Source organism: Pelodiscus sinensis, chromosome 1 (assembly GCF_049634645.1).
Source record: "Pelodiscus sinensis isolate JC-2024 chromosome 1, ASM4963464v1, whole genome shotgun sequence".
NCBI classification, from domain to species: domain Eukaryota; kingdom Metazoa; phylum Chordata; order Testudines; family Trionychidae; genus Pelodiscus; species Pelodiscus sinensis.
The window spans coordinates 60,614,040-60,638,622 of record NC_134711.1 but is presented as its reverse complement, the minus strand read 5'-3'; the positions used below and the strand labels follow the sequence as shown (position 1 = coordinate 60,638,622).

Sequence of the window (24,583 nt, the reverse complement as noted above, 5' to 3'; positions counted from 1 at the left end):
TGCCTAAGTGACACAGAAGCACAAATCCTGTTTAAAGTAAACAGATACTGTGGTCTTAAGTCACCCTACATACCTATATTTTTCTAATAGATGGCACAGTCTCCCTCTCCCTGCCCAGGCTGGTTCTTATCCATATTGCTCTGTCTTGCCAGTGAGTGCTCTTGGGTAAATGAATAGTTACAGAGGCACTTGGCTGGAATGGACAGAAAAGCATTTCATAGCCTATAACATAATATAGGGCTGCTGTAAAAATTCTAAGTCAGAGACAGCCAGAGTTCCAAACATTTTATACAGAGCAAATAATGAGAAAAACCTTACTCAAGTGTCATTGTGATATTTGGTAAAAAATTCAAATAAGCTTACTTAGAAAGACTACATGAAATAGGCATATCTCGACTCCACTCAATTGGTCCATTTTCTGCTTTCTGTACTCCAGATATAGCACCAGAAGGCTTTCCAGTGATTATTTTATACCTATGAGACATTAAAAATAATTATACAAAATAAATATGTAATCCTTAATTACTATTTCTTCAAGTATGAGTCTAATAAGTGGATCCTCTAATAGGACCATGCTATGTTAATAAAAATTGTAAATCTAGTGCAACAATTTCGACCAATCTGCTGCTCAGTAGGAATGCAAAGATCAGGGCTTCATCTCCAGACTGACAGAGGGCACTGAAACAACACTTAAGACATGTCTACGCTACGGAGATCAATCCTCAGGATGTTGCTCTTCTAGCATTTGATTTAGCAGTTCTAACACAGGCCCTCCCCCCCAAATCGAATGCTGAGGCAGCTCCCACCAGCATCCTGTACTCCTCATTCTGCTAGGAGTAAGGGAAGCCAATGGGATCATGTGCTCCTGTCGGTGTCCTGCAGTGTAAATGCTGCGGCACCTCGGTTTAAGGTAAACTGAATCCAGCTATGCAAAATTTTGCATAGCTGGATGGCATACCTTAAGCCAACCTGCCTGTTCTAGTGTAGCTCTCGGCTTAGGCTAGGTCTACACTGCAAAGAAAAGTCAGAAAAAGATAAACAAATTTAGATCCGCAATTTCTTTATCTTTTTCTGTTTTTCTTTCGAAAGAGGCTTTTCCAAAATTTGGCCCGTCTACATGGCACCAAATTTCAGAAAAACCTCCTCTTTCAGCACATCCCTTCTTCCTCGCAGAAAGAACGCATCCACTTTTTTGGAAATTGTTCTGAAAAAGTGGAAGCATTCCTTGAACGCAGCATAGTTTTTCTAGGATACTTGCGATATCATGGAAAAGCTCTGCAGTCTAGATATAGCCTTAGGCTGTGTCTAGACTACATCCCTCTTTCGACAGAGGGATGTAAATTAGACACATCAAAATAGCAAATGAAGTGGGGATTTAAATATCCTGCATTTCATTTGCATAATCACATCATGGCGCTCTTTTGAAAAAACGCCATTTTGAAAGTAAAACCATGGTCTAAACGCAGTTCTTTCGAAAACGGCAGGCTTTTTCGAAAGATCCTGTACTCCTCAAAAAATAAGGTTTACAAGATCTTTGGCAGGCTTTTTCAAAAGATCTTGTAAACCTTATTTTTTGAGGAGTACAGGATCTTTCGAAAAAGCCTGCCGTTTTCGAAAGAACTGCGTTTAGACCATGGTTTTACTTTCAAAATGGCGCTTTTTCAAAAGAGCGCCATGATGTGATTATGCAAATGAAGCGTGGGATATTTAAATCTCCGCTTCATTTGCAATTTCGATGTGTCTAATTTACATCCCTCTGTTGAAAGAGGGATGTAGTCCAGACACAGCCTTAGTGTTTAATGAAAAGAAACACCTTATGTTGAACTGAAAAAGGCCCTCTGGATGACACAGGATTGAGAAATATTACAAAAAGGTTCAGGGAACTCTCCAGAAAAAATTAAAATGTTAAATTCAGATTTTTGTGTCTGTATAGTACAGACATTTACCGGCTTGAACATGCAATGTTCCAGGGCAACGGAGAGCATAATATGACCAAAAATATTAATTTGGGAGAAAAGGAATACAGCTTGGCCTCTGCAAAGATTACATGAATGTTAAAATAGCCACCAATTTTGGCACAATATTGTACATTCACAATTTTTTTTTCCAAATCTTGAACAGAAAATTCAGGAATAAGTGTGAAAGGAGAGAACTGAATTAAACTGTATTTAGCTCTAAGAAAGACATGGGAGTTTCAAACAGCTAATGGACATCAGAGGCAACTGCTTTTATGCTTCATATGTTGTCTAAAACATTAAATGTATAATGTATGATAGTAAAGCCCTGCATAAACTGTTGGAAAATAGCTGATTTTTAAATTGCTGTGTAATTACACTCTAGAATCTAAACTTTAATTTAAAAAGCATTTATGTCCCAAACTCCAATTTATGCCAAATCCCTGTCCATAAAAGGAGAAGGAAAGAGAAGACACATTGCCTCCTTAGCATCAACAGCCTCCTGGATACCAAAAACAGCACTCATACTTTCCTTAGTGCCAGGAATCCCAATTGTCCTCCACCCAATTGGCCAAATTTTGGGATGTCAATTGACAACACCTAAATGGCAGCTACTTGTGGAAACACAAGTTTCTAATGAGATGCATAAGGTACTAGTCTTGTTATGAAATCTTTCCAGGGCACTAGCCTGCTAACCATGAAACTTGCCCAACTTTTGCATTATTTTTACAGTGTTTGCTATGGGCATGTGCACAGAACTCTTGCTATGGATATTTTTATGGGTTGAATTAATTTACAGACAGAACTCTTTCTCTAAATTACTCACATAACTTCCTTATTCCTGCGAGGCCCTTCAAAAGGTCGGAATGGTAAACTTCCTGTAGCTGCATGGTAAAATGTCACCCCTATGCTCCACAGATCAACTGTTGCTCCATACTTCTTCTGATGCTCCTTTCTCAACACTGCTCGCTCATACATATCAGGATGCTTAAGGGGGAAAAAAGGGGAAAACAATTTAGAACTATGTGCCTGATTATAAAGCACCAAAACTCAAGCAAGCAACTATACCAGGATATGCCAACTTTCTAAGCACTTCTTTCATCAAAAAAGGAAGTTAGCGTGTGCTGTAGATTTGCATAAGATTTTCACACTACATGTACTTCAAGAACATACTGCAAAACTGTTCAGATGGCGCCAGTAGCCGCTTTATAGTCACCTTTGTTACAATAAAGTTCAAAATCTAGTAAAGGAAATTTAGTGAAGAAAATGCAGATGAAATTACCACTTAGATGAGAAAAGCCACACAAAAGGAGAGGAAAAGAAACACTACAAAAACTACTGTTTCGGAAAATATATTAAGAAGAGGAGCATAGAGAAAAAGCATTGAGAACATTTATTAGCATATTAGCATGAGAGGCATGTAAACAAAAGCAGAGGGAACAACTGTTTTCTTTCTGCTTTTCCACAAAAAAAATCCTTATTTTCAAATTCAATGCAAGTATTTTAGCTATACTGACTCCTTTACCTGTCTCTTTTTGGAAATAAAGAACTCAGACTGCACACGGGAAATTCCCAAGTTACAGTGCCCTTGCACACTGGTGAATACAAATATCAAAAAGTGGATCTGAGCAATACCCAGAATCATCCAAACAGTTCACAAGAAAATATCCAAAGAGGAAGAGGCAAGGAAGCTCTAATAAATCTATGATGCAAGTCTTTATATATCCCAATGAAACATGGAGAATCTGAGTCAGGAAATGACATCAGTATATTTGTTTCCCAGATCAGAAGAGGCCTGGCATGACAAACAATGCCAAAAATGTGTCTCAGCTATTCAGTTTTCACTAAGAAATACCCCATGCTTCAGTAAGTCCATCAATCAGAAATTAAATGATTTACCAAATATTCTTCTGTACCATAGAGAGAAACAAATTGTTCATCATCTTCCAACTCTCTAGCAGCTCCAAAATCGGTCAGTTTGTAAACAGACTGACCATCTTCACCTATAACACGCATTATATTGCCTGGTTTGATGTCACGGTGCACTATTCCATTTTCTCGCAGATGATTCATCCCAGCCACTTAAATAACAGAGTTGTACAGAATTTAGTACACATATATCAACACAGACAGGACACATTTTAAATACCAAAAAAAGCATATATAGGTCCATAGATTATTGTTTTTCAGTGGGTACACAGGAGAAAGGCAAGGACCACTGCTGCTACTACAATTAGAATATCCTATTGTCTTTATACCAAGGGAGCCAAGAGCCTCTGCAGGCCCTTGGGCAGTGTGCATGGAGGGCTGGTTCTGTGCTCTTGGAAGGGATAGAGCCTAGGTGGAAAGAGTGTGGCACCCTCCCCCCACTCCCGCCACTCAGAGCGGATTGCAGTGCGTGGTGTAGTGATTTAAAAGAGCCCAGGGCTCCAGATGCTGATGCTGCTACTGGACCTTTGAATTGCTGGGCTTTGGGGCAACTGCCCCCGTTGTCCCTCTTCCCCCTGCCAGCAGGCCTGCTCTATACTAATCAGCTTTGCCTTTCCTTCTTCAAACAACAAATAATGGTATCTCTTGTTCTCAAAAATGCCTCTAAGTAAGAGTTTATAATCCTTAGTGATGTTATTCTCGTCTCAAAGGAATCTCTACAATGTAGGAAAAAAGAGCTGGCAATGGGTTTTGCCATAACCCTTTGAACACTGAGCAGATAAAGTGGACATATTTTAATTGCCAGATTTCCTGCAGTGATAAGCGCCAGATATTCTGGGATGATCTATCACAAGAAAGCATTATAATGTGAGACAAAAAACAAACTTTGCATTTAAAAAATGATTAAAAAAATTATAAATAGTTTCATAGTGTAACTACATTTGTTGAAATAATAGTTTAAAAGTAATACTATGATCCAACTATATTGTTCAACTGACTCGAAACTAGGAATTTTAATATTCCAATTCCAAACTAAGCCAAACAACACAACAAATAAGACAGTTCAAAAAAATAAATTCCACATACCCACATCTCTTAGCACAATTAAGAACTCAGATTCTGGCAACCCATAGGCATTAGATGGTTCTTCTAAAACAGTGTATAAGCTTCCACATGGACAAAATTCCATAACAAGTACTTTGTGTCTACTGGTTGTCTGAAAGATTAAAAAAATATAAAGCTTTGGTAATGAGTTGAAGACTATTAATAATGCAACAGGTTATGTCAAGTTATACTCTCCTATTTGTAAAGCTTTGTAATCTGATAGTACTTCATACACAAGTCTCACTCTGGTGACTTTAAAAGAACGAAAAGAAAGAAAAAAATTGATTCAATTTAGAAATTTGTCTTGAGTTTGGAAAAAACAAGAGCCCATAAGATTATGGGTGCTGGCCCGTCTTTACCTTTCAAATGTCCCTCTCAGAGTAGCCGGTAGCATAGGGAAATGAAAAAGGAACTAAAGTGGCGGAAGAGCATGTAGCAGCACGTTCCCTTCTCTCTCCTTCGATTACTCTCCTTCCCCCAAGTCTTTACTGAACTCTGCATTTTGGTTGTCTCCTGGCCAACCTCACTTTGAGAACTGCTACTTTAATTTACCCCTGGATGCAGTTCTACAACTGCTCTATCATTATTTGAACTGGTTGTACAGCAAGATGCCTATCTTCTGATCGTCTTGTGGCTAGTGGCCAGAGCCCCTGCTGGGCAGAGGAGCAGGTACCTGGCCAAGACCGGCAGCGGAGCCCAGAGGCCAGGATTGGTAGGGGGGTTGGCCACCAGGAGGCTGGCTACCCCCTGGAAGAGCCCAGAGACTGGCAGCAGAGGGGTCAGAACTGACCTCCCCATGTCCAGTAAAATCTCTTATTTGGGACCAGTCAGGTTCCAAGGGTGCTGGACCAGGGAAAGCCAATCTATACAACCTCATCCCATAAAGGTGAGTTTATAAGAAATGCGTATACAGGGATCATGGATGGTATTATTACAAACAATATCAACTAGTTACCTCTTCTTCAATAGCAAACAATTTGACAATGTTCTTGTGATTCAGTTTCTTTAATACTTCAAATTCTCTCATCTGAACATCCACCGGACGAAGGAAGCTTATGTTGTTGAATACTTTGACAGCATATAAATCCCCAGTTTTCTATCAGAAAAATATTCAGATTATTTTTAAAAATCTAAGTACAAAAAAGCCTTATAGTTAAGATTTATATAGTATCAGTCATCCTGAAGGAGCCCAAACATATTTTCAACTTACGTACAACTCTGGTATAATTGGAGTTGCTCTGTAATAATTTATATGAATATTGAATGTTCATCTCATGATTGGAGTGTTTACGATACGAATATATTGTTCAGTTTAATAGGTGGCAGTAAGCAAAAATAAACAGCAAGTCAAAAATGGCTCAAGATGAGCTACCTCTTTACAAACACTTGAGGGTTGTTAAGAGACAATGCCAGGACACACAAAGAACTGTAATCTCAAAACAATTTGAAAGATAGAGACAAAATATATAATCTAATGACAAAGAACAGCCTCAACTCCAATCTAAATTCAGGTAATAAACACCAAGTAGGGGATAATTTTTCACAAAGATGGAAGATGGAGAAATCTGGGGGGAAACTTTAGATGTTAGTTTCTGTACAAAGACTAATTGAAAATCTTCTGTAGGTTGGATCTCTGTAGTCCGGCACTCTCTGGTGCGGCAATATCCGTGACCCACATGATTTTAATTAGCCAGATGTACACTTATGGGTATCACCAAGTTTCCCACAGTCCCATAAAGTTTGTTTATAGCCATTAGTGCTGTCTCTCAGTGTTCTGTGTTGTTATTTAGCTGTAATTTACCCCTAAATGCCTTCCAATAGTCCAGGAGAAGTATTGGTAATGCTGCTAGACAATATTAACCTCCCATGGTTCAGCAACTGTCAGTTCCCAAGGGTATCGGAACAGAGAGGTTTAACCTGTAGAAAAATGTTTTAAGACCACCAAATCCATAGCCATAGCATTAAAAATGACAAATAATACAGTTTAGAAAAACACACTGTTCCTGCTTTATGCCCAAATCTTGGAAACAGTCACTCACATGGATTTAGTAGGGTTGCTCATGTAAAAGTGTGTGCAGGATTGGGGCCTTATATATCTGCTGACCTGAATTCTAGGATTTAGCATTATTTCTACATCACTGGATAGCGATTACATCTCAAACAGCAGTGATACTCCATATTCTATTACAGGTCTATGATATTCTGAACTATTTCAGAAGGGAAAAAAAGTGGCCCTCCAAAAAAAACCTCACCTTGACAGATAAAAACCCACTCAGTATTCATTTAAAATTATTAAATAATTGTCAATATTATCTGTAGTTAAGAGAAGATATTAACAGCAAACTTTTTCTCACTATTTTTATATAAGTTAGTAAAGCAGTTAAAAGAAATTAAGACACAATTAAGCAGTCTGGATAACATTAAAATAAATTTACACCTAGAAACACAAGTGCAATGAGAAAGGGATCGTGTTTTAATTTGTATTCACATAGCACTTAGCACGATGGTTACCTGGAACCTGACTGTGGCCTTGGGGTACTATCATAATAAATAATTTTCAGATATTAGAAAATAAATTCTAAGTAAAGAGATCCCAAACAGAATATTTTTCTGGAATGAAGATACTACCACCCCACTCAGCCTTTCCCATAAAATGAATTCATAAATAACAGTTCATTTAAAAAGATATGGATATATTTATTTATTTCTAATTTAAAAGGGACAAGTACATTTAGTAACTGAGGCCCCATAAGAGTCTTATAAAAGCTGGTGTTTACTTACACAGACATATCCAACTTTAAAAAAAATCAAAACTTTTCCATAAAAGGCTGATGAACAGATTTCTATGGCTTTCATGTTACTGATGCCAGGCATAATGATAGTTTTCTTACTGAATTCAGCCTGTGTATTTAATATATAAGCAGTATTCACTGCAGAGCCAATTATTCTTTCATAAATTAAAAGAAAAACAAAGTCTAAGCATTAACAAAGGGAACAAGATGGGAAGACTATTTAAGAATTAATACAAGGACCCCTGTTCTTGAAAAAATATTTATTAATTGTAATTAGTTTATTCCACACAAACCTTATGTCGTCCACGAAAAACATTTGCAGTGGCTCCTTGTCCTAAAATGTCAGATAAGAGCCATAGGTAATTGGAAGTGCTCTGCATGTTTCCTCTTGACTAGATGATTTTATTTTCAAACTAAAAAATAAAAATATATATATTACTCAGCACACTGCACTCAACAAAGTTAAAGGAAAATCAATGCATCCTTCATGAAACAGAAAAACACTATTACAGAGATTTAAAGAATTAACAGAGAAATTAAAAATCCACCAATTAGAGAAATGGGGAGGCAAGAAACAGAGACAAGCTAAATGCTACCAGAAATGAAAATTAACATCTCAGATATAAAATCTGTCACAGAGTTTAAAGTCTTCTTTTTCCCTTCCTCTAGTAGAAAAAGTCAACTAAATATCAAATGAAGGTCCCAATGACCATTTTTGTCAGTTTCTAAATGTGGCACAAAGAGACCATAAAAGATAGAAGAAAATAATTCCAAAAAATGTGGGAATTGTTTCTTTCCTTTAAGAGAAACACATTTCTATACATTTTATGGCACAGAAGGATGCATGAGGTTTAACAGGGATCATTTGGGTCAGGAACATGCATAATAAACAACCAATTTATTATTGGCATGTAAGATTTTTACTGACAGCACGTAGCTTATGTAGAAATGTATATACGGATAGTATTTAAGACATTAGGTATCTATACTGAAAATTATGATCTTAAAGGTAAATTTGGGTCACCAGGATGTGACAGGCTGTGGAGTGATTCTGTTTAGGCATAGGGATAGGAGTCAACCTATCTTTCTCTGTCTAGTGAGGTGTATAGTGTACATTGTATGTTTCACAATCAAAATCTATTTGCATTATGGAGCCACCAACTAATCAGTAACAGATTGTGAGAGGTATAGAAAGGTCCACATAGCAGGAGGTGATACATGTGGCATTGCAAGGAAAGAGACCATATCCTTTCACTGAGGAGGCAAGAGGGCAGCGTGATTTTTCTCGTGAATGGAAGATCACCAAACCTGGCTGTAATATGCTGCGACGAGGTGTCTACTCCACACCCCATTGTAAAGTTTTAAGATGGCCAATTAACTCCATAGGCTGCACCTGGAGGACTAGCCAGGGAACAGAGGACTAATTGGGAACAGGCTCAGCTAGGCAGGAACAGACAAGACTTCTAAAGCCAGGGAGCAGAGAGGAGCTGCAGGAAATGAGGTTGCAGCCACTCCTTGAGAGAAGAGAGGCACGTTAGGGCCAAATGACAGTCCATAGTTATTTCTAGAAATGAGAGAGGATGGTGAACACAGAGGATGGGAAAACCAGGAAGGTAAGAAAAGACTCAGGGGAAAGCAGCAAGGTAGGACAGTGTAGGCCATAGCTACTGACTGAAGGGTTTCTGAACTCTATCCCAAAAAGAGAGCACAGGCTCAGGTTCCACATCAACCTTTAGAAGTGCGCCACAGGTCAGGCAGCAGACAGAGTGCGAGGGATGGTTTGTCCAGGAAAAGCTTTGTCACACTGCACTCAGTAGTAGAATATGGTGACCCAGCTGGAGGGCCAAGTCTTGAAGATGAGTCTGTGATTCCTGGAGCAAGAGAGGCTGCAGGGCAGCACAAGATGGGTGAAGACACTGCCAGAGATGGGAGCCATGTCTGGTAGCACTAATCTGCAGGATGGCCAGGAGGAGGAAGCTAGTGTTGAGCAGGCCCTGTCACAAATGCTGGGAGGATATTGGGTAAGCTTTTGTTCTAAAATTAAATCATGATTGTAATTTATAACAGACAGATCAAAGTAAGTTACTAAGCAAAAAATAAAACATGCCATCTAAGCCTAATACACTAAGAAATCTGATATATGCAAATTGTTACCCTAACAGTCGTTCTAATTATCTTTTTCACAAGACAGGCAGCCTCCTAGCTTGGGCCCAATCTTTTCCCCTGTTCAGTCTTATGTTTCCAGCAGGCATCTTGGGTACTAAGTGAGGGTCTCTTGGCATCTGGCCACTACCCTATTTTTTTGTCCCCCCCCTTTATGTCACCTTTGCCCAAGGAGGAATTCTTTGTGTTCAGTTCAAACTTTTCTCACCTTGAATGGAAAAGTACAAGATCCAAAATGGGTTCCAGCATCAGGTAGCCTGGCCATATGTCTGGAAGAACCACAGTCCAGGCTTGCAGGAAAAACAGAGTATTCACAGCTTGTTGGTTTGGGTATCAAGCAATTATGTTTCCAGACTACCACTAATGGCCCTCATTAGTGCATCTAGATTCACACTTCATATTTCTAACTTCATGTGCAAGAATGAAACATGCACAGAAATATATACATTCAGTAGATTATAACTTTAAAAATTATGTCACATTGTGCATCTTGCATAAAGCACCTCTGAATTAGGCATATTCATAAGCCAATTTGCATAACACATGGGAGTGGTGTGACACTGCTGTCCCAGGATAGGAAGCCAAAGTCCAAGGGTTTCAGCCCAAAGCAAGGGCCTGTAAGCCAAACTAGGGATGTTAAAAATTGTTTATTTGTGTAAATGTGCAACTGCTAAAATATTTAGAGGTTCCCCATTTACATGCAGGGAGGAAGGCCGGAGCTGGTGCTTGTGAGGAGCCAGCTTTTAAGCTGGCTCCCCTGAGCAGCAGCTTCCACCTGCCCCGCCCCCATGTGTACCAGCTTCCTCCTGCTCTCCCCTATCACCTGCACTGCTGCCTCTCGATCTTTTAAGCCAGCTTCCCCCACAAGTACCAGCTTGAGCCTGTCCTCGTCCTCCCCCTCCACCCTGCTGCCTCTGTGGGAGGCAATGGGTGGAGGTCAGGCAGCTCCGCAGGAGCCGGCTCCCCACAGGCACCAACTCCCACCTCCCACCTTGCTGTGATACAGAAGCAGCAAGGGGGAGAGGTTCCGTGTAACTGTTAGGATAAACTGATGTGCTCAGGCTGATTGGTTAATTGTGTACACAGATACACACTGACATCCCTAACCTGAACTCTGCCACCTAAGGAAGCCCTCAGGCTTCAGCTTCAGCCCTGAGCCCCAGAAAGTCTAATGCCAGTCCTGGTGACCACATTAAAATACAGTCCTGACCCACAGTTTGAGAACGACTGCTCTATAGCATATGACAGTAACTAAAATTAAGGCTAGATTCTAGACCATGTGTTATGTTTTTATTTTATATCAATCCATTTGTTTCTAATATTTGTATTGGTTGTTCTCAGATCTTTACATTTTATTAAATTTTTACTCGTTTTCTCTGTAAACAGACAAGAGCTGTGCTCTACGATGTAACTAGTGAGCTGGGAGTACTATTGTTTCGGGAGTTGTGAATCTGTGAATTCTTTGAGCACCAGTGGACCAGAGCTGGACACTTCAGGGGGTCCCTCAAAGGGCTCGAAGAGTGGAATATGCCTAACTCTAACCTGCAGGGGAAGAGCAGACCTGTGTAGGCTGAGAGAGAAGGACTTGGATTGCCTGTGGTTGGTAGAGTTGGGATTCTGACCCCCGGGAAGGCTCAGACAAGGCTTCCTCATGCTAAGGGCAGGTGACAGCAAGGTGCCTCACAACTCTGGGAGCATGATAGGATTACTGAAAGATATGGCCTTACAATCTGGAGCATCCATGCTTACACTGAGGTAAGTTTCTAAGAGGTGTAACAGTTAACTCGAACTAAGGACTTAGTTCGAGTTAATGTTTGACTGCCGCGTGTAGCCACGGGCAGTTAGTTCGGACTAGGGGGATTTAAAAATGGTGTCCGGGTGGGAAGATGCAAATAAAGCCTGGGATATTTAAATCCCGGGCTTCATTTGAAACTTCGAATGCCTACATTAGCCTCCCTAGTTTGAAGTAGGGGGCTAGTGTAGACATACCCTTACAGAAAAAAACAACAACAAATGGTCTGGTAGCACTTTATAGACTAACAAAACATGTAGATGGTATCATCTACATGTTTTATTAGTCTATAAAGTGCTACCAGAATATTTGTTGTTGTTTTTTAACCAATTGTTTAGTTGGTTAAGTCATTAGGATGTGGAAGGCAACGTGCTAGCCAGCCAACACTAATTTTTTTCTCCCTTCCCTTATTTATACTTGGATATGGACTTGTAATGTTCCATTCATCTGAAGAAGTGGGTAGTTCCCACAAAAGCTCATGATACCATTTACACATTTTGTTAGTCTTTCAGATGCTGCTAGACTATTTGTTGCTTTTTACTGTGCAGGCAACCAGCAGAAGATGCCAGAGTGGTAAGGAAATCTTGTTACACAGCATAGTACCACAGTACACTATCACTGAAAAATTGCTCTCTTATTTTTCCATATACAGTAGATTCCGGATTATCCGACCTTCAGTAATCCGACATTCCGCTTTATCCGACCCTGCAGCTCCCGGAGACAAAGCAACGTCGGCATCAGTGGCTCCAGGGCACAGGCCGGGAGAATGGCACCGCTCACTACCTGGTCATTCTCCTGGAGCCGCTGATGCCACTTCTGCCAATGCCGTTTTGTCCCCGGGAGCTGCAGTCAGATAAAGCGCGGGCAGGGAGAATGGCCCCGCTCGCTGCCCCGTCGCTCTCCTGGAGCCATTGATGCTTGCAGGTCCCGGGGACGAAGCAGCATCAGCGGCTCCAAGAGAGCGACGGGGCAGCGAGTGGGCCATTCTCCCGGCCCGTGCCCTGGAGCCGCTGATGCCGCTCCTGCTGGTGTTGCTTTGTCCCCGGGAGCTGCAGGCATCAGTGGCTCCAGGAGAGCAACGGGGCAGCGAGCAGGGCTGGGCGCCCGGGAGCTGAAGGGAGGGAAGGGGCCAGGGCCAGGCAGGGATGGAGACCAAGAGACCCCGGCTACAGTAGAGTCCCTGTCATCTGATATTTTTGGTAATCTGACCACCTGTCAGTCCCGTTTAGGTCGGATGATAGGGACTCTACTGTAATTATAACAAACACCTAATTATAGCCAGAAGGTCATATGCACAACGGTACAAATAAGTCATTGCCTCTATGAAATTTTAGTTTGTACCGACTTTGCTAGTGCTTTCTTACACAGTGTGTTGTAAAACCAGGCAAGTATCTAGATGCATTGATGTACTCCCTGGAAGACCTCTGCATATCCCGAGCAGTATGTTTGCCCCTGGTTGAGAATCACTGAACTATTCTGCCCATCACTTCAAAAAGAAACTGGGGGGGGGGGGGGGGGGGGGCGGTGGAGAGAAGTTGGCTATAGTGAATGCAGGGTGTCTGAAAGACAAGATAAGGGGAAAACTTCACCATCACGGCTGCTATTCCCACCATCTGAGACCCCAGACCTTCTTTGTCCTAATTCTGAGAAATGTCTGCTCAAGGCATCAGCTCCAAAGAGAGTGAACCAGATGACATCACCACTAGCATTTAATGTGGTTGAATCCCAAATACCAGCTGAGATGAGGCTTTGTTGTCACCCCTCCTTATGTGTGTTCTTTTCATTCGCCACTTTATTTCTTTTCTTATTTCTCTTTTTCCTTCTGTCTCTCATATAAATTGTGAGTGGCCATGAAGATACTTCTTTTGCAACGTTCTATAAACCTATGACTAGAAGGCAGCTAAAAAGAATGCCTTGAACAGCCTGATGCTGTACAGGTATATTAGGTCTCAGAGCAGCTGAAAACACTGTGCCACACATGTGGGCTTTTTTTCCAGCAACAAGGTTGTGTGAATCAACACCACAGCAGATGCTGCATTTTCTATCTTTGATGTTCTTTTCTTTCCTTTTCTGTGCATCTTGTTTTCCTAGGATTGGACATTACTAACAACTCCATTCCCAGCCTATGACATGGCATTCCATATGCTCAATGAAAATATGCTCACGACATAAAAAATGTTTTATGCAAGAAAATTAATGTAACGTACCATTGGAAATGTTATTTACTGAATGATTATTACGTTTATATGCATGTATCATTTTTGTATTTGAAGCTAGGAATATTGACTGGTATCTGTATTTCATATTTGCAGCTCTTGGGCATTCTAAATGCAGATTCTACAATGAAAAAGCCACACAAGGGTTGATGGCCCATCAGCTAGTATAATAGACTGCAAAAAGGTTTGGCCTTTCTGTTGATGTTCCATAAAACTATTGATGCATGAACAATGGAGTCAGGCGACCTGGTCACCTGATACTAACCTGCATCTTGGACTGCGGAACTGGTCCATGGGGGATGGGAAGAATCAAAGTTTTCCCACCTTATGGAAATTCTACATAAGGTGGGGGAGGAAAACAATGGTCTTCAGCTTGCCTTACCTCTGCATCCCCACCCCAAAAGTAGTTGAAAACACCTGGAAACAAAAAGATTGTAACTGAGGGGAGAGAAGAACTGCTGGAACCAGGCTAACTAGTTACTTGGCCTGTAAAAGGCTCCATATGAGAAATTATTAGTTGTAACTAGTTTCTTTAGTGAATCAGGCTTAGATGGCATGCTTTGTATTTTCTTAGTGATCTCTCTTGTTTTGTTTGCTACTTTAACCACTTAATAGTTAATACACTTATTTCTGATTTATAATATAACCCAGTTTATATAATTTCTAATGTGGGGGAGGTCTGGTAATACCTTCCTTCACATTGAGGAAAGGGGTGACTTTCATATAATTTTAGGTTTGTACCCCCAGTGGAGGGGGCGGGGGGGAGGAAGGTGAACATCTGGGTGTGTAGAGTACTACAGCACCCAAAGCTGAGACCCTTAAGCTGAGTCTTCCCAGAGTTGTTCTTAGTATCTGTATATCTGCAGCTGGGGGTTACCTTGCTTGTGAGTTTTGTTGAAAAGGCTTTATTGACTGGTTCTGTAAGACAGGGGTGGGGGGGCAGACTGGCAGAATAGGCTGATTCAGAGGCATCTCAGCACTTCAGGGTATGTCTACACAGTCATATGTAGCTTGGAATAAGCTACGCAATTTGAGCTACGCAAACTGCATAGGTTTTTGAGATAGCCTATTTTGAAATTTAGCACAGTTTACACAGCACCAAATCTTGAAATAGAGTGCTATTCTGGCATCTTCCTTATTCTTCATGCATGAGGTTTACAGGAAGCCAGAATAAGACACCTGTTATTTCGAATTTATTTTGAAATAACAAGAGTGCTGTTAAGACACGCACAATGCTATTTTGGGATAACGGACGTTATCCCAAAACAGCACCACTGTGTAGAGGGACCCTTGGTTGGTATTCCAGGCCCAACCTGTCACACAGCCCATCTCAGCTGACTTTTCCCAAAAATGACAGTAATTGCTATCTTCAATACCATCTTTTCTTGTTCTAGTCTTTTAATCTTCTAAAGACTCTCCACAGCTCAAGGAAATAAGAAATATTTTTAAAATTAAAGACTTATTTAATACATTTCCAATGCTCTTCTCTCCCTCCCCTATATCTGTAATAAAGGGATAATATTTAATAACTAATTTATCATAGTATTAAGTGGACTTGGGTCTGTATACCAAACCCTGAACTTCATTTACACTTTTTAATGTTGAACAGTTACAGGGTCATATTTATACCTCTGTGCATTGGGCTCAGATATTCCTTCCTAATTAATATAACACCATTGCACCTTACTCTGGGTTCACCCTAGCCAAGGTGAAAAATAACCATTGCCAACAAGACAACCTACAATTTAAAGGAATAAGTTATATTCAAATCTGCTTTTAGCAATCTTCAATCAGCTTTCTATTTTACTTCTAAAAATATGACTTCCTACATCTCTTCCTTGTTTTTGCTTTGTTTCCTTTTCTATTCTGGCTCCACTCCACCTTTATTTTTTCCTTAATAGTTCAAAATGCATCTTTTTCTGTGTATGCAGCATCTATTACTTTCACTTTTCTCTCTACCACCTCCTCCTATTTTCCCCTTCCCCTCCCCTAAAAACTGCTCTTTTCTCTCCCTAACAGATTTACAATTAGGATGATACTGTTACTAACATGGAGACACCAAGAAAGAGTGTATTTAAAACTTTGGGGAGAAGTGGACAAAATAGAAGATACAGCATACAATTAGGGCAGAGAGGGTTAGAAAAGGATCCAAGGCAGAAACTGAAGGGGAATAAAAGGAAACAGATACTAAAGGTGCTGGAAAGGATACACAATGCGGTCGCTGTAGTCTCTCTCTCTCTCTTTATTCCCCCATAGCCAGTGAGTGGATTTTGAAGAGAAACTTTCATTTTCTCAAACTGATAGGAATAATTTCTCACACTTGTCTTCATACCTTGGATATCTGATTAGAACGTCTCCCTGTCTCAACGTCTCCACTGCACCTTTCTGAGCTAACTCTAAACTTTGTTTCATTTTCACTTCTAGCTTTCTGGCACATAGTGCCACTCCTCCACTAGTCCAAACTACGCCCATTCCTGTATATGTTCTACATTCATGATGGTGCCCCATCGATCATCATTCCACCTAGTTTCTGTGATGGTTATTATAGCAACATCCTCATTTAATACCAAACACTAAGTTCACATATCTTAAATAAGACTTTCTGCATCTGTATACAAGCACTTATAAAATGTTTCAATACATTTACCTTCAAGTGATGTAATTGAAAGGGCCTTTTAAAAAAAAATTTTACCTGTACATTTTTTTTCCAATTTTTACCCATACTTTAACTTCTTCTACTCTCTCCTCTTTAGTAGGATATAGAATATCCCCATTAATAAATCCTACTTTAAGGGATGTCTCTGTCAAAACCACATGCTCCTCTGCCACACTTGTCAGGTTTCCTGAGCCTTTAAAAAAAAAAAAAAAAACCTCCTCTATAACCTTTTTTCATCTTACATGACAAAATCTGATTCTGTTTTGGGTTATGTGGAGCCCATCCTTCCTGTCTGACTTCTGTATAAGCCCTCCTATCTATGTCTACACTACAGAGTTTTTCCAAAAAAACTTCACCTACTTCCACACAGCAATCGCATTCTTTCGAAAGACAATCAAAAGAACAGAGGGGTTTTTCTGACACTGGTAAACCTTTGTCTACGAGGAAGATGCCTTTTTCCAAAAGAGCTCTTTTGGAAAAGAGGATGTGTGAATGGGGAAGAGGGAGTTCTTTCGAAAGAAGAGGAAAGAGGAAAAAGCACAGGTGCCCTGGTGGCCACTCCATCCACAGTAATCACAGCTTAAATGCGAGATTTAAGTGTGTCCATTCAGTGTGGACGCTATCTTTCAATTTTTCGATGCACTTTGGCAGTGTGGATGCTCTCTTTTGGAAAAAGTTTTTTCAGAAGATCTCTTCTGGAAAAGCTCCTTCTGAAAGAAGCCTGCAGTCTACACGTAGCCCTAGTTTCTAGGTCCTCAGTTCTTAATAACCTCCTCCAAACTCCATGAATACAAACAGAGAGAACAGCTCCTAAACTAGCTTGCAGTACCTGTTCATAGCTTTTCCTATGTGCAGCAAAATTAAATTGACCTTCATAATGAAATAAAAATGGCCGTACTGGTTCAGACCAAGGATCGATCCAGCCTTGTACAGGTTGAGACTCCATAATACAGAATTCCCTAGTCTAGCAACACCCCTGGTCAATAGGAGCACCCAGGTGGGGCAGAAGCATAAGTTGGTGGGGCAGAAGCATTTCCAGACTAAGAGGCCAAAAGAGCAGAGTCCCAGTCACTGGGAGTAGGTTGGCAGCCATCAGAGCAGCCAGGCAGAGTGTGGAGGCCCGGGTGGCAGCAGGGCCCCCAGGGCAGTACTAGAGCTGCTGAGCAGAACACAGAGGCCTGGGCAACAGTAGGATGCCTGGGCAGCAGCCGAGCTGCCAGGGAGAGCCCTGAGAAGCAGTGCAGAAGCCTCTAGGGAGAGTCCTGAACTCCAGGTGAGAGCCCCCCCAGGCAGAAAAGTGGAGCCACCCACCTGTGGAGAGAGCACAGAGCCCCAAGTGACAGCAAAGTCGGGGGGGGGGGGGGGAAGAAAGCAGAATCTCCCCCTCCCCCCATTTGGAGGAGAGCAGAGGGGCCGCACCAGAGGAAAAGCAGGGAACCCTGCACATTGACCTCCCATAGCTCAGCACATTCCCTGGTTTGGGACCTGTCAGGTCCCGGGTGTGCCAGACCCCAGGGAGGTTCAACCTGTATCTTGTCTTCTGACAGTGACCTATGCTAGGTGATTCAGAGAAAATGAACAGAACAGCTAATCAGCAAGTGATCAGTCTCCTCTCCCAGCTTTTGGCAAACAGAGGCTAGGTCCATCCCTGCCCATCCTGGCTAACTACCTTCTATGAACTTATCTAATTATTTTTTGAAATCTGCTAGTCTTGGCCTTCACAATGTTTTCTTCTTATGTGAAAGTTTGGAAGCTTGTATTCTACAAAATGTTTCTCTCTCTTTGCTATAGGTGCGTAGGTGAACAAAGCACAAGCTTTAAAAACACAACATAATTGTGTGAACTGTGGTCCAGTTTTGGCATGGTCATTAAGGCTCATATACATCCAAGAACTAATCAGGATATTGTTCCAGGAGTCAGAAACCATGCTACCCCAGGCATCACCCCAGTGCTCTCCCAAGCTGAATATCCCTGCTGGGAGACTCCTGCCTCCATCTGGCCAGTCTTTAAAAGCAGTTTGTAAAATCTCTCCATGGCTCCAGTACCAAAGGATTTTGTTGTGCCTGAGATTTTCAAAGTCTTAAACATTAAGCACCAGACGCTGTCACTCAAGGCGAGCCCGGGAAGCCCCAGGCCCACACGTGCTGCCTTGTGACTAGAACCAGGCCTGTACCCAGGAATTTCTGGGGAGGAGGGACGCGCTGTTTTTGGTAAATGTGGACTGTAGCAAGGGTGAGTGCACCCCACTGCCCCCCAAGCAGCGAGGAAATCTGCCGCAGCCTTCCCCCGGCCGGCCAGAGCACGCTTACTTGGGGGGCCCGAGAAGGCGCTTTCGCACCCTTCGCGCGCACACCCCTGCGCACGGGCCTGAGAGCCCAGCGTGGGGCACCGAGGGTACCTCAGGGATGTGCCCCGCTCCCGGCACCCAGGGCAGGAGACACGGGGCCTGGTCAGGTGCTCGGGCTGCAGGGGGGAGGGGGCGCCAGCGGAGCCGCCGGGATCGCTCCTCTCCCGGTCTCCACCCCCTTGGCCCGGGACTGTCACAGCCCCGCCGGAGGCAGCGGCCTTAGCCCCAGCGCGCACCACAGCGCCGCGTAACCTCCTCGCGGGCCTGAGTCCCCCGCCGGGCGGGACTGGCCTGGCCCTACCTGCCGGCAGGCTCCGGTCCCCGCACCGCGACCCGCGTCTCCCTCCGGCCCTGCCAAGCTGCAGCTTCTTCCCGCTGCTTCCGGCTTCCTGCAACGGCGGCGGGGCCGGAGGGCGGTGCCATGGCGTGTCAGGCCGCGCCTCCCCGCCCGGGCATGGCCCAGAGCTGGGGTCCGCAGGGGCAGCGTCCCCGAGCGCGGGAGCAGACCCCAGCGCGCCGGGATCTAGCTACACCAACGCCCCCCTCAGTCCGCACTCCCCGTCTGTGCTCTCAGCATCCGTCCGGGGCCCAGCACCCGCACCTGTCTCCTCACAGCCCCCGTCCATCCCCTTGCCTTCCCACCACCCCTTGCACTCCATCTTCTACCCCCACTATCCACCGACAGCCCTGCCCCATCAGGTACGTCCAGCGGGTTTTCCCCGCTCTTTGCCAAGAGCCAAAGAATGCTGAAATTTAAGCTATCTGTTCACGTTCCAGAGTGTTTTCCAGTGGTTAGACGTATGTTTCTATCTCCCCATCCTGGCTCCTGTGATCCATGTGGCTCGTAGCCCCACTCTTCCCCCTTAACCTGGTGCCAGCTCCTTTCAATTTACAATCCCAGCCCCCTTTGTTTATATTTCTTACTATTTCCAGGTCCCTCCCTTACATTTCAGGCAAACTATGTTCTTCCACTGTGCTCCTGCTAGCTGGGCCCAGTACAGGAGCGCATAGAGTGAGACTGCCCTTGGTCTCACCGCATCTGGACCTGCACATAGAACTGGAAGCATTTAAGTGGCACTGTCTTTTGGCAACCAGGAAAAGCCTGAGCAGAGGAAGCTCTGTTCCATTTCTGCCAGGCTAGGTCAGAGCACTCCTTAGAGAGGGAGGGAATCTTCGAAGATATAGCTGTGCCACTGACAAGCATCTGATTTTTTTTTAAAAAGGCGTAGGCCTAGGCTCAAGATAGGTGAATTTTCTAAGGATAAGGTAGAGTCCTGACACTAGAGCAGTGGTTCTCAAACATCTTGGCCCACACCGCACCTAGCTCAATGCAAACCTTTCCATGGATCAAGAAAACTTGCCCTTAATTATATAATTAGGGCTAAGCAGTTTTGCTAGTGCTGCAACAAGAAGTTACCTTTCTTACTGTTAAATGCGTTAATTAAAATATTAAACAGATAACCAAATTATTTTAAATTACATTCTCATGTTTAAATATTAATTTATGTTCAATACCAAAGGTTTGAACATTGTCTTTATAGCAGGAGTGGGGAACTTTTTTAGGGGGCAGGGGCCACTGACTCAGAAATCTGGCAGGAATGACACGAGAAGCAAAAAAAAAAAACCCCTCCAGAATCTCCTACCCCTCACTGCTGTGGACCCCAACTCTCTCCCTTGGCCCTCCAGGTCCATGGGGGGGGGGGGGGGGAAGAGAGGAGAGGCAAGGAGAATTGAGGTTCAGGGCTTCCCATAGGCCAGATTAACCCTGGAATTCCAGGGTTAGTGGACTTTGACGACTCCGGGAGGCTGTGGGATAGGGCCAAAAATGAGGGGTTCAGAGTGAAGGACAGGGCTGCCAGCAAGTGGGATAGGGATATGGGTATAGAATCTGGGCAGGAGGTAGGACGCAGGAATTGGCTAGGGGCAGGGGAAGGGTGCAGGAGCAGGCTAGGGAGGCAGCATTTACTTCCCTTCATACCCGCTCTGCACCCAAGCACTGTCTTGCTGGAATCCAGCCAATGGGAGCAACAGGGAAAGTCTCCAGGCAGCGCAATGGTGTACTGCTGTTCCCCCAGCCAGGGAAGGGGAGCTGCTTCTGGCTCTGTTTCTTCCCTGCAAGGCAGAGCTGGCAGGGAAACTTGGGCTTTCTTCCCCCTCCCCCCACAGCAGGAAGCACTCCAACCTCATGGGGGACCATAGGAGGCTGCAGCAGCAACATGAGTTCTCCACTGCGGGAGGAGGGGTCCGACCTAGAGCTAGCTGCTGGGGGTCTACAGATTTTGAGAATCACTGCCTTAGGGTAGGGTCTATATTAATAGAGATTCTCTATATCCTTGTAAAGAGCAGAGGATGGAAGATAAGATATGAGTAAGATCAGATATAATCAAATGAAAAAGTCCCTTTAATCACATCAGGTAACAACAAAGAGCTAAATAGTGAGAAATTTGTAAAGTGCTTACACAGAAACACAAGAAGTTTAAGTAAGATGAACGAACTAGAGGGCCTCATATTGAATGAGGATATTGATATAATAGGCACCACAGAATGAGGATAATCAATGGGGCACATAACACCACTGTACAAAATATATCTGAAGGACAGAACAGGTCATGCTGGTCAGGGATTGTCAATATGTGAAAGTGTAGAATCAAGTAAAGTAATCTTAAAAGAACCAAACTGTTTCATAGAATCTTTATGGATAGTAATTCCATGCTCTAATAATATGAGTATAGCAGTAGGGATATATTACTCACCACCTGACCAGGATAGTAATAATGACTTAAATGCTAGGGGACATTTTAAAAAAACCTTAATAATGGGAGATTTCAACTATCCCATGTTGCTCAAATTTCACGTCACCTCAGGATGGAATGCAGAGAGAGTTTGACACCTTAAATGACTGCTTGCCTTAAATGAGGCAACTCTTGATTTAGTCCTAAGTGAAGCACAGGATCTAGTCCAAGAGGTGACTATAGCTGGACCACTTGGAAAGAGTCACCATAATTAAATCCCTGTGGTAGGAAACACCACAGCAGCCCAACACTGTGGCATTTAATTTTAGAAAGGAGAACTACACAAATGAGGTTAGTTAAACAGAAATTACAAGCTACAGTGTCAAAAGTAAAATCTCTGTAAACTGCATGAAAACATCATAAAATAGAGGTTTGACTTAAATGTATACCCCCAATTAAAAGAACAACAACACTGTAAGAAAACCAAAAAAGAAGTGCCACTGTGCTAAACAACCAAGTAAAAGGAACAGTGAGATTAAAAAAGGCATTGGTTAAAAAGTATAAGTTAAATCCTAGTGAGGGAATGAGAAAGGAGAATAAACTGCCAAATGAAGTATAAAATTATAATTAGGAAAGCCAAAAAGGAATTTGAAGAAGAGCTAGCCAAAATTTAAAGTAATAGCAAAACAATTTTAAATTACCTCAATCAGGAAGCCTGCTAAACAACCAGTGGAGCCAACGGACAATAGACATGCTAAAGGAGCACTCAAAAAGACGATAAACTCATCAAGGAGAACCTAAATGGATTCTTTGCATTAGTCTTCAGGGATGTTAGGATGATTCCTAAACCTGAGCCAAATCTGAGGAAATGTCCCAGATTGAGGCATCAGAAGAGGGTCTGAAACAAATTGATAAACTAAACGGTACCAAGTCACCAGGACCACATGGCATTCATGCAAGAGTTCTAAAAACTCAAATGTGAAATTGCAAAGCTACTAATTGTGATTTGTAACCTATCCTTTAAATTACCTTCTGTACCTAATGACTAGAAGATTGTTAAAGTGATGCCCATTTTTAAAAAGGGCTCTTGAGGCGATCCAAGCAGTTACTGGCCAGTAAGTTTAACTTCAGTACCGGGCAAATTGGTTGAAACTATAGTAAAAGAACAGACTTTTCAGACACAGATGAATATAATTTGTTGGGGAAAAGTCAACATGGAAATGGAAATTATGCCTCACCAAATTTTCTGATAGTAGCCTGCATACAACATCATTAGGTGGGGAACAACAGAGGCATTGACAAAAACTCAGGAAAAAGTAATGGTGATCATCAATGGATCCTTGTTGGGGCCAAAGGTGCATATATAAGACCACCACAATGTACAGGCGGTCCCAGACTTGCGACACAATTAGTTCCCAGGGAAGCGTTGCAAGTTGGGGGCGTCGTAACTCGAACCCTTATTTATGATAGGCGCTGTGCGCCATCATAAATGCAGAGCCGAGGATGTAAGTTGGGGGTTTTTGGCCCCTTCTGCACTTACAAAAATGGTTTTAAGTGTGGGAGGGTCATAACTCGAGCGGTTGGAAGTCAGGGGTTTCCTGTAACATTTGGCAGATAGAGACCACAATATGCATAAGGCATTGGTATGAATGAAATATATTGTAATGCAATTTTTGCTTAATTCATCCATACACAAGACAGTAAACATTCAAAAGTCCAAATATTGATCATATCACTGTATCAAAGTCCCAACAGAATTGCCATTTTTGGTCAAAACTAATACAATGTTTTGTAGCTTCCCGATTGTAACACCTAAAAGATTCAACACAATGAGTCAGAGACGTGTACTTTTCACTACATAAAATTTATTTATTTTTTTTATAAAAAAGTAGAACCAGTTCCTGTGTTTAATCATATAATTTATTAAACCAATCTGTGTTTGGTAGAATATATTTTAGCGTTAGGACAACGTCAATGAAATGACTATCTACAAAAATGAGTTTGATTGTTTTATTTTTCATGTCACCATACATGAACAAGTGAAATGTCATGTCTCAGGAAAACATTTTTTACTCAGTATCTTTAAAAATGTACAGAGTTTAATAACCATTGCTATGGTCTTAGATTTTTTTTAAATTTCAAAAATAAAATTCAGGTATTTTTACTGCTGCATTTGTAACAGCATAAACGTACACCATCCTACAGAAAGTAAAATGTTGGAATAGGCATGCAGGCAACTTATGTTGTCACATACCTTACATGTAACTAGTGAGAGACAGCAATGCATATCATTTGCATTTTTCCAAAGACTAAAATATTTATTGATGTAAGCAGAAAGCAACATCTTTAAAAAACAAAACCCATTCAGTTGGCACAAAAAGATAGCATTTGTATAAATAACTGAAGTTCCTGATTATGGAAACAGGTACAGAGGATTCCAGTATTTTTCTTAGGGCTTTGCTCTTTGAAAGAATACCTGTGTAAAAAAAACAGTATTTATATACAAGCCTCAGTACAGTTTGAGGAAATGCAGATTATACACATTCATAGTATGGTTAGGGTTAATGTCTTTAATATGTACACATTAATTTGACGGGACTGATTGTCTCCCTGAAGCTCAACAAAGCAGTGTTTCCATCTTGAGAAACATTATTGTTGGTGGTACTTAAGCTTTTTTGCAGTAGAGAATACCTATGAAAGGAAGGATCATACATATTTTAGAACTGTACCGCTTTATGCTCTGTTCAAGTTATCACTGATTATGTAGGCCACACGGATACCATCTCATTGGACAGATTATCAAAATTCAAATGACAATTTAATAGTATTTCAGTTGTTTGAATGGAAGGAACAAGAGGAATGAAAAAAAGTGACCATTTTCAACTCTGCTAGTTACT

At 42.0% G+C, this 24,583-nt stretch overlaps 2 protein-coding genes across 6 annotated transcripts in view; both read right to left on the bottom strand.

The window, feature by feature from the left end:
• TBK1 (TANK binding kinase 1) overlaps positions 1–19,491 on the bottom strand; it is a 47,135-nt gene extending 27,644 nt beyond the window's left edge. The window contains exons 1-8 of one of the 4 annotated variants that reach the window (XM_075930974.1): positions 19,256–19,491; positions 10,152–10,233; positions 8,074–8,193; positions 5,944–6,084; positions 4,971–5,100; positions 3,855–4,036; positions 2,782–2,942; positions 364–474 (exon numbers count right to left, since the gene is read on the bottom strand). In XM_075930974.1, the coding sequence (XP_075787089.1) occupies positions 364–474; positions 2,782–2,942; positions 3,855–4,036; positions 4,971–5,100; positions 5,944–6,084; positions 8,074–8,160 (812 nt within the window). In that variant the 5' untranslated portion in view covers positions 8,161–8,193; positions 10,152–10,233; positions 19,256–19,491. Of the gene's footprint in view, positions 1–363; positions 475–2,781; positions 2,943–3,854; positions 4,037–4,970; positions 5,101–5,943; positions 6,085–8,073; positions 8,194–10,151; positions 10,234–14,333; positions 14,356–19,255 lie in introns of those variants that run through there. The other 3 variants (XM_075930967.1, XM_075930983.1, XM_075930979.1) reach the window with 3 other exon arrangements.
• Positions 19,492–23,531: 4,040 nt separating this feature from the next.
• The window catches only part of XPOT (exportin for tRNA), a 50,704-nt gene continuing 49,652 nt past the window's right edge, over positions 23,532–24,583 (bottom strand). For both annotated transcript variants that reach the window (XM_075930966.1, XM_075930963.1), the window contains exon 25: positions 23,532–24,162. In XM_075930966.1, the coding sequence (XP_075787081.1) occupies positions 24,136–24,162 (27 nt within the window). In that variant the 3' untranslated portion in view covers positions 23,532–24,135. The remainder of the gene's footprint in view (positions 24,163–24,583) is intronic.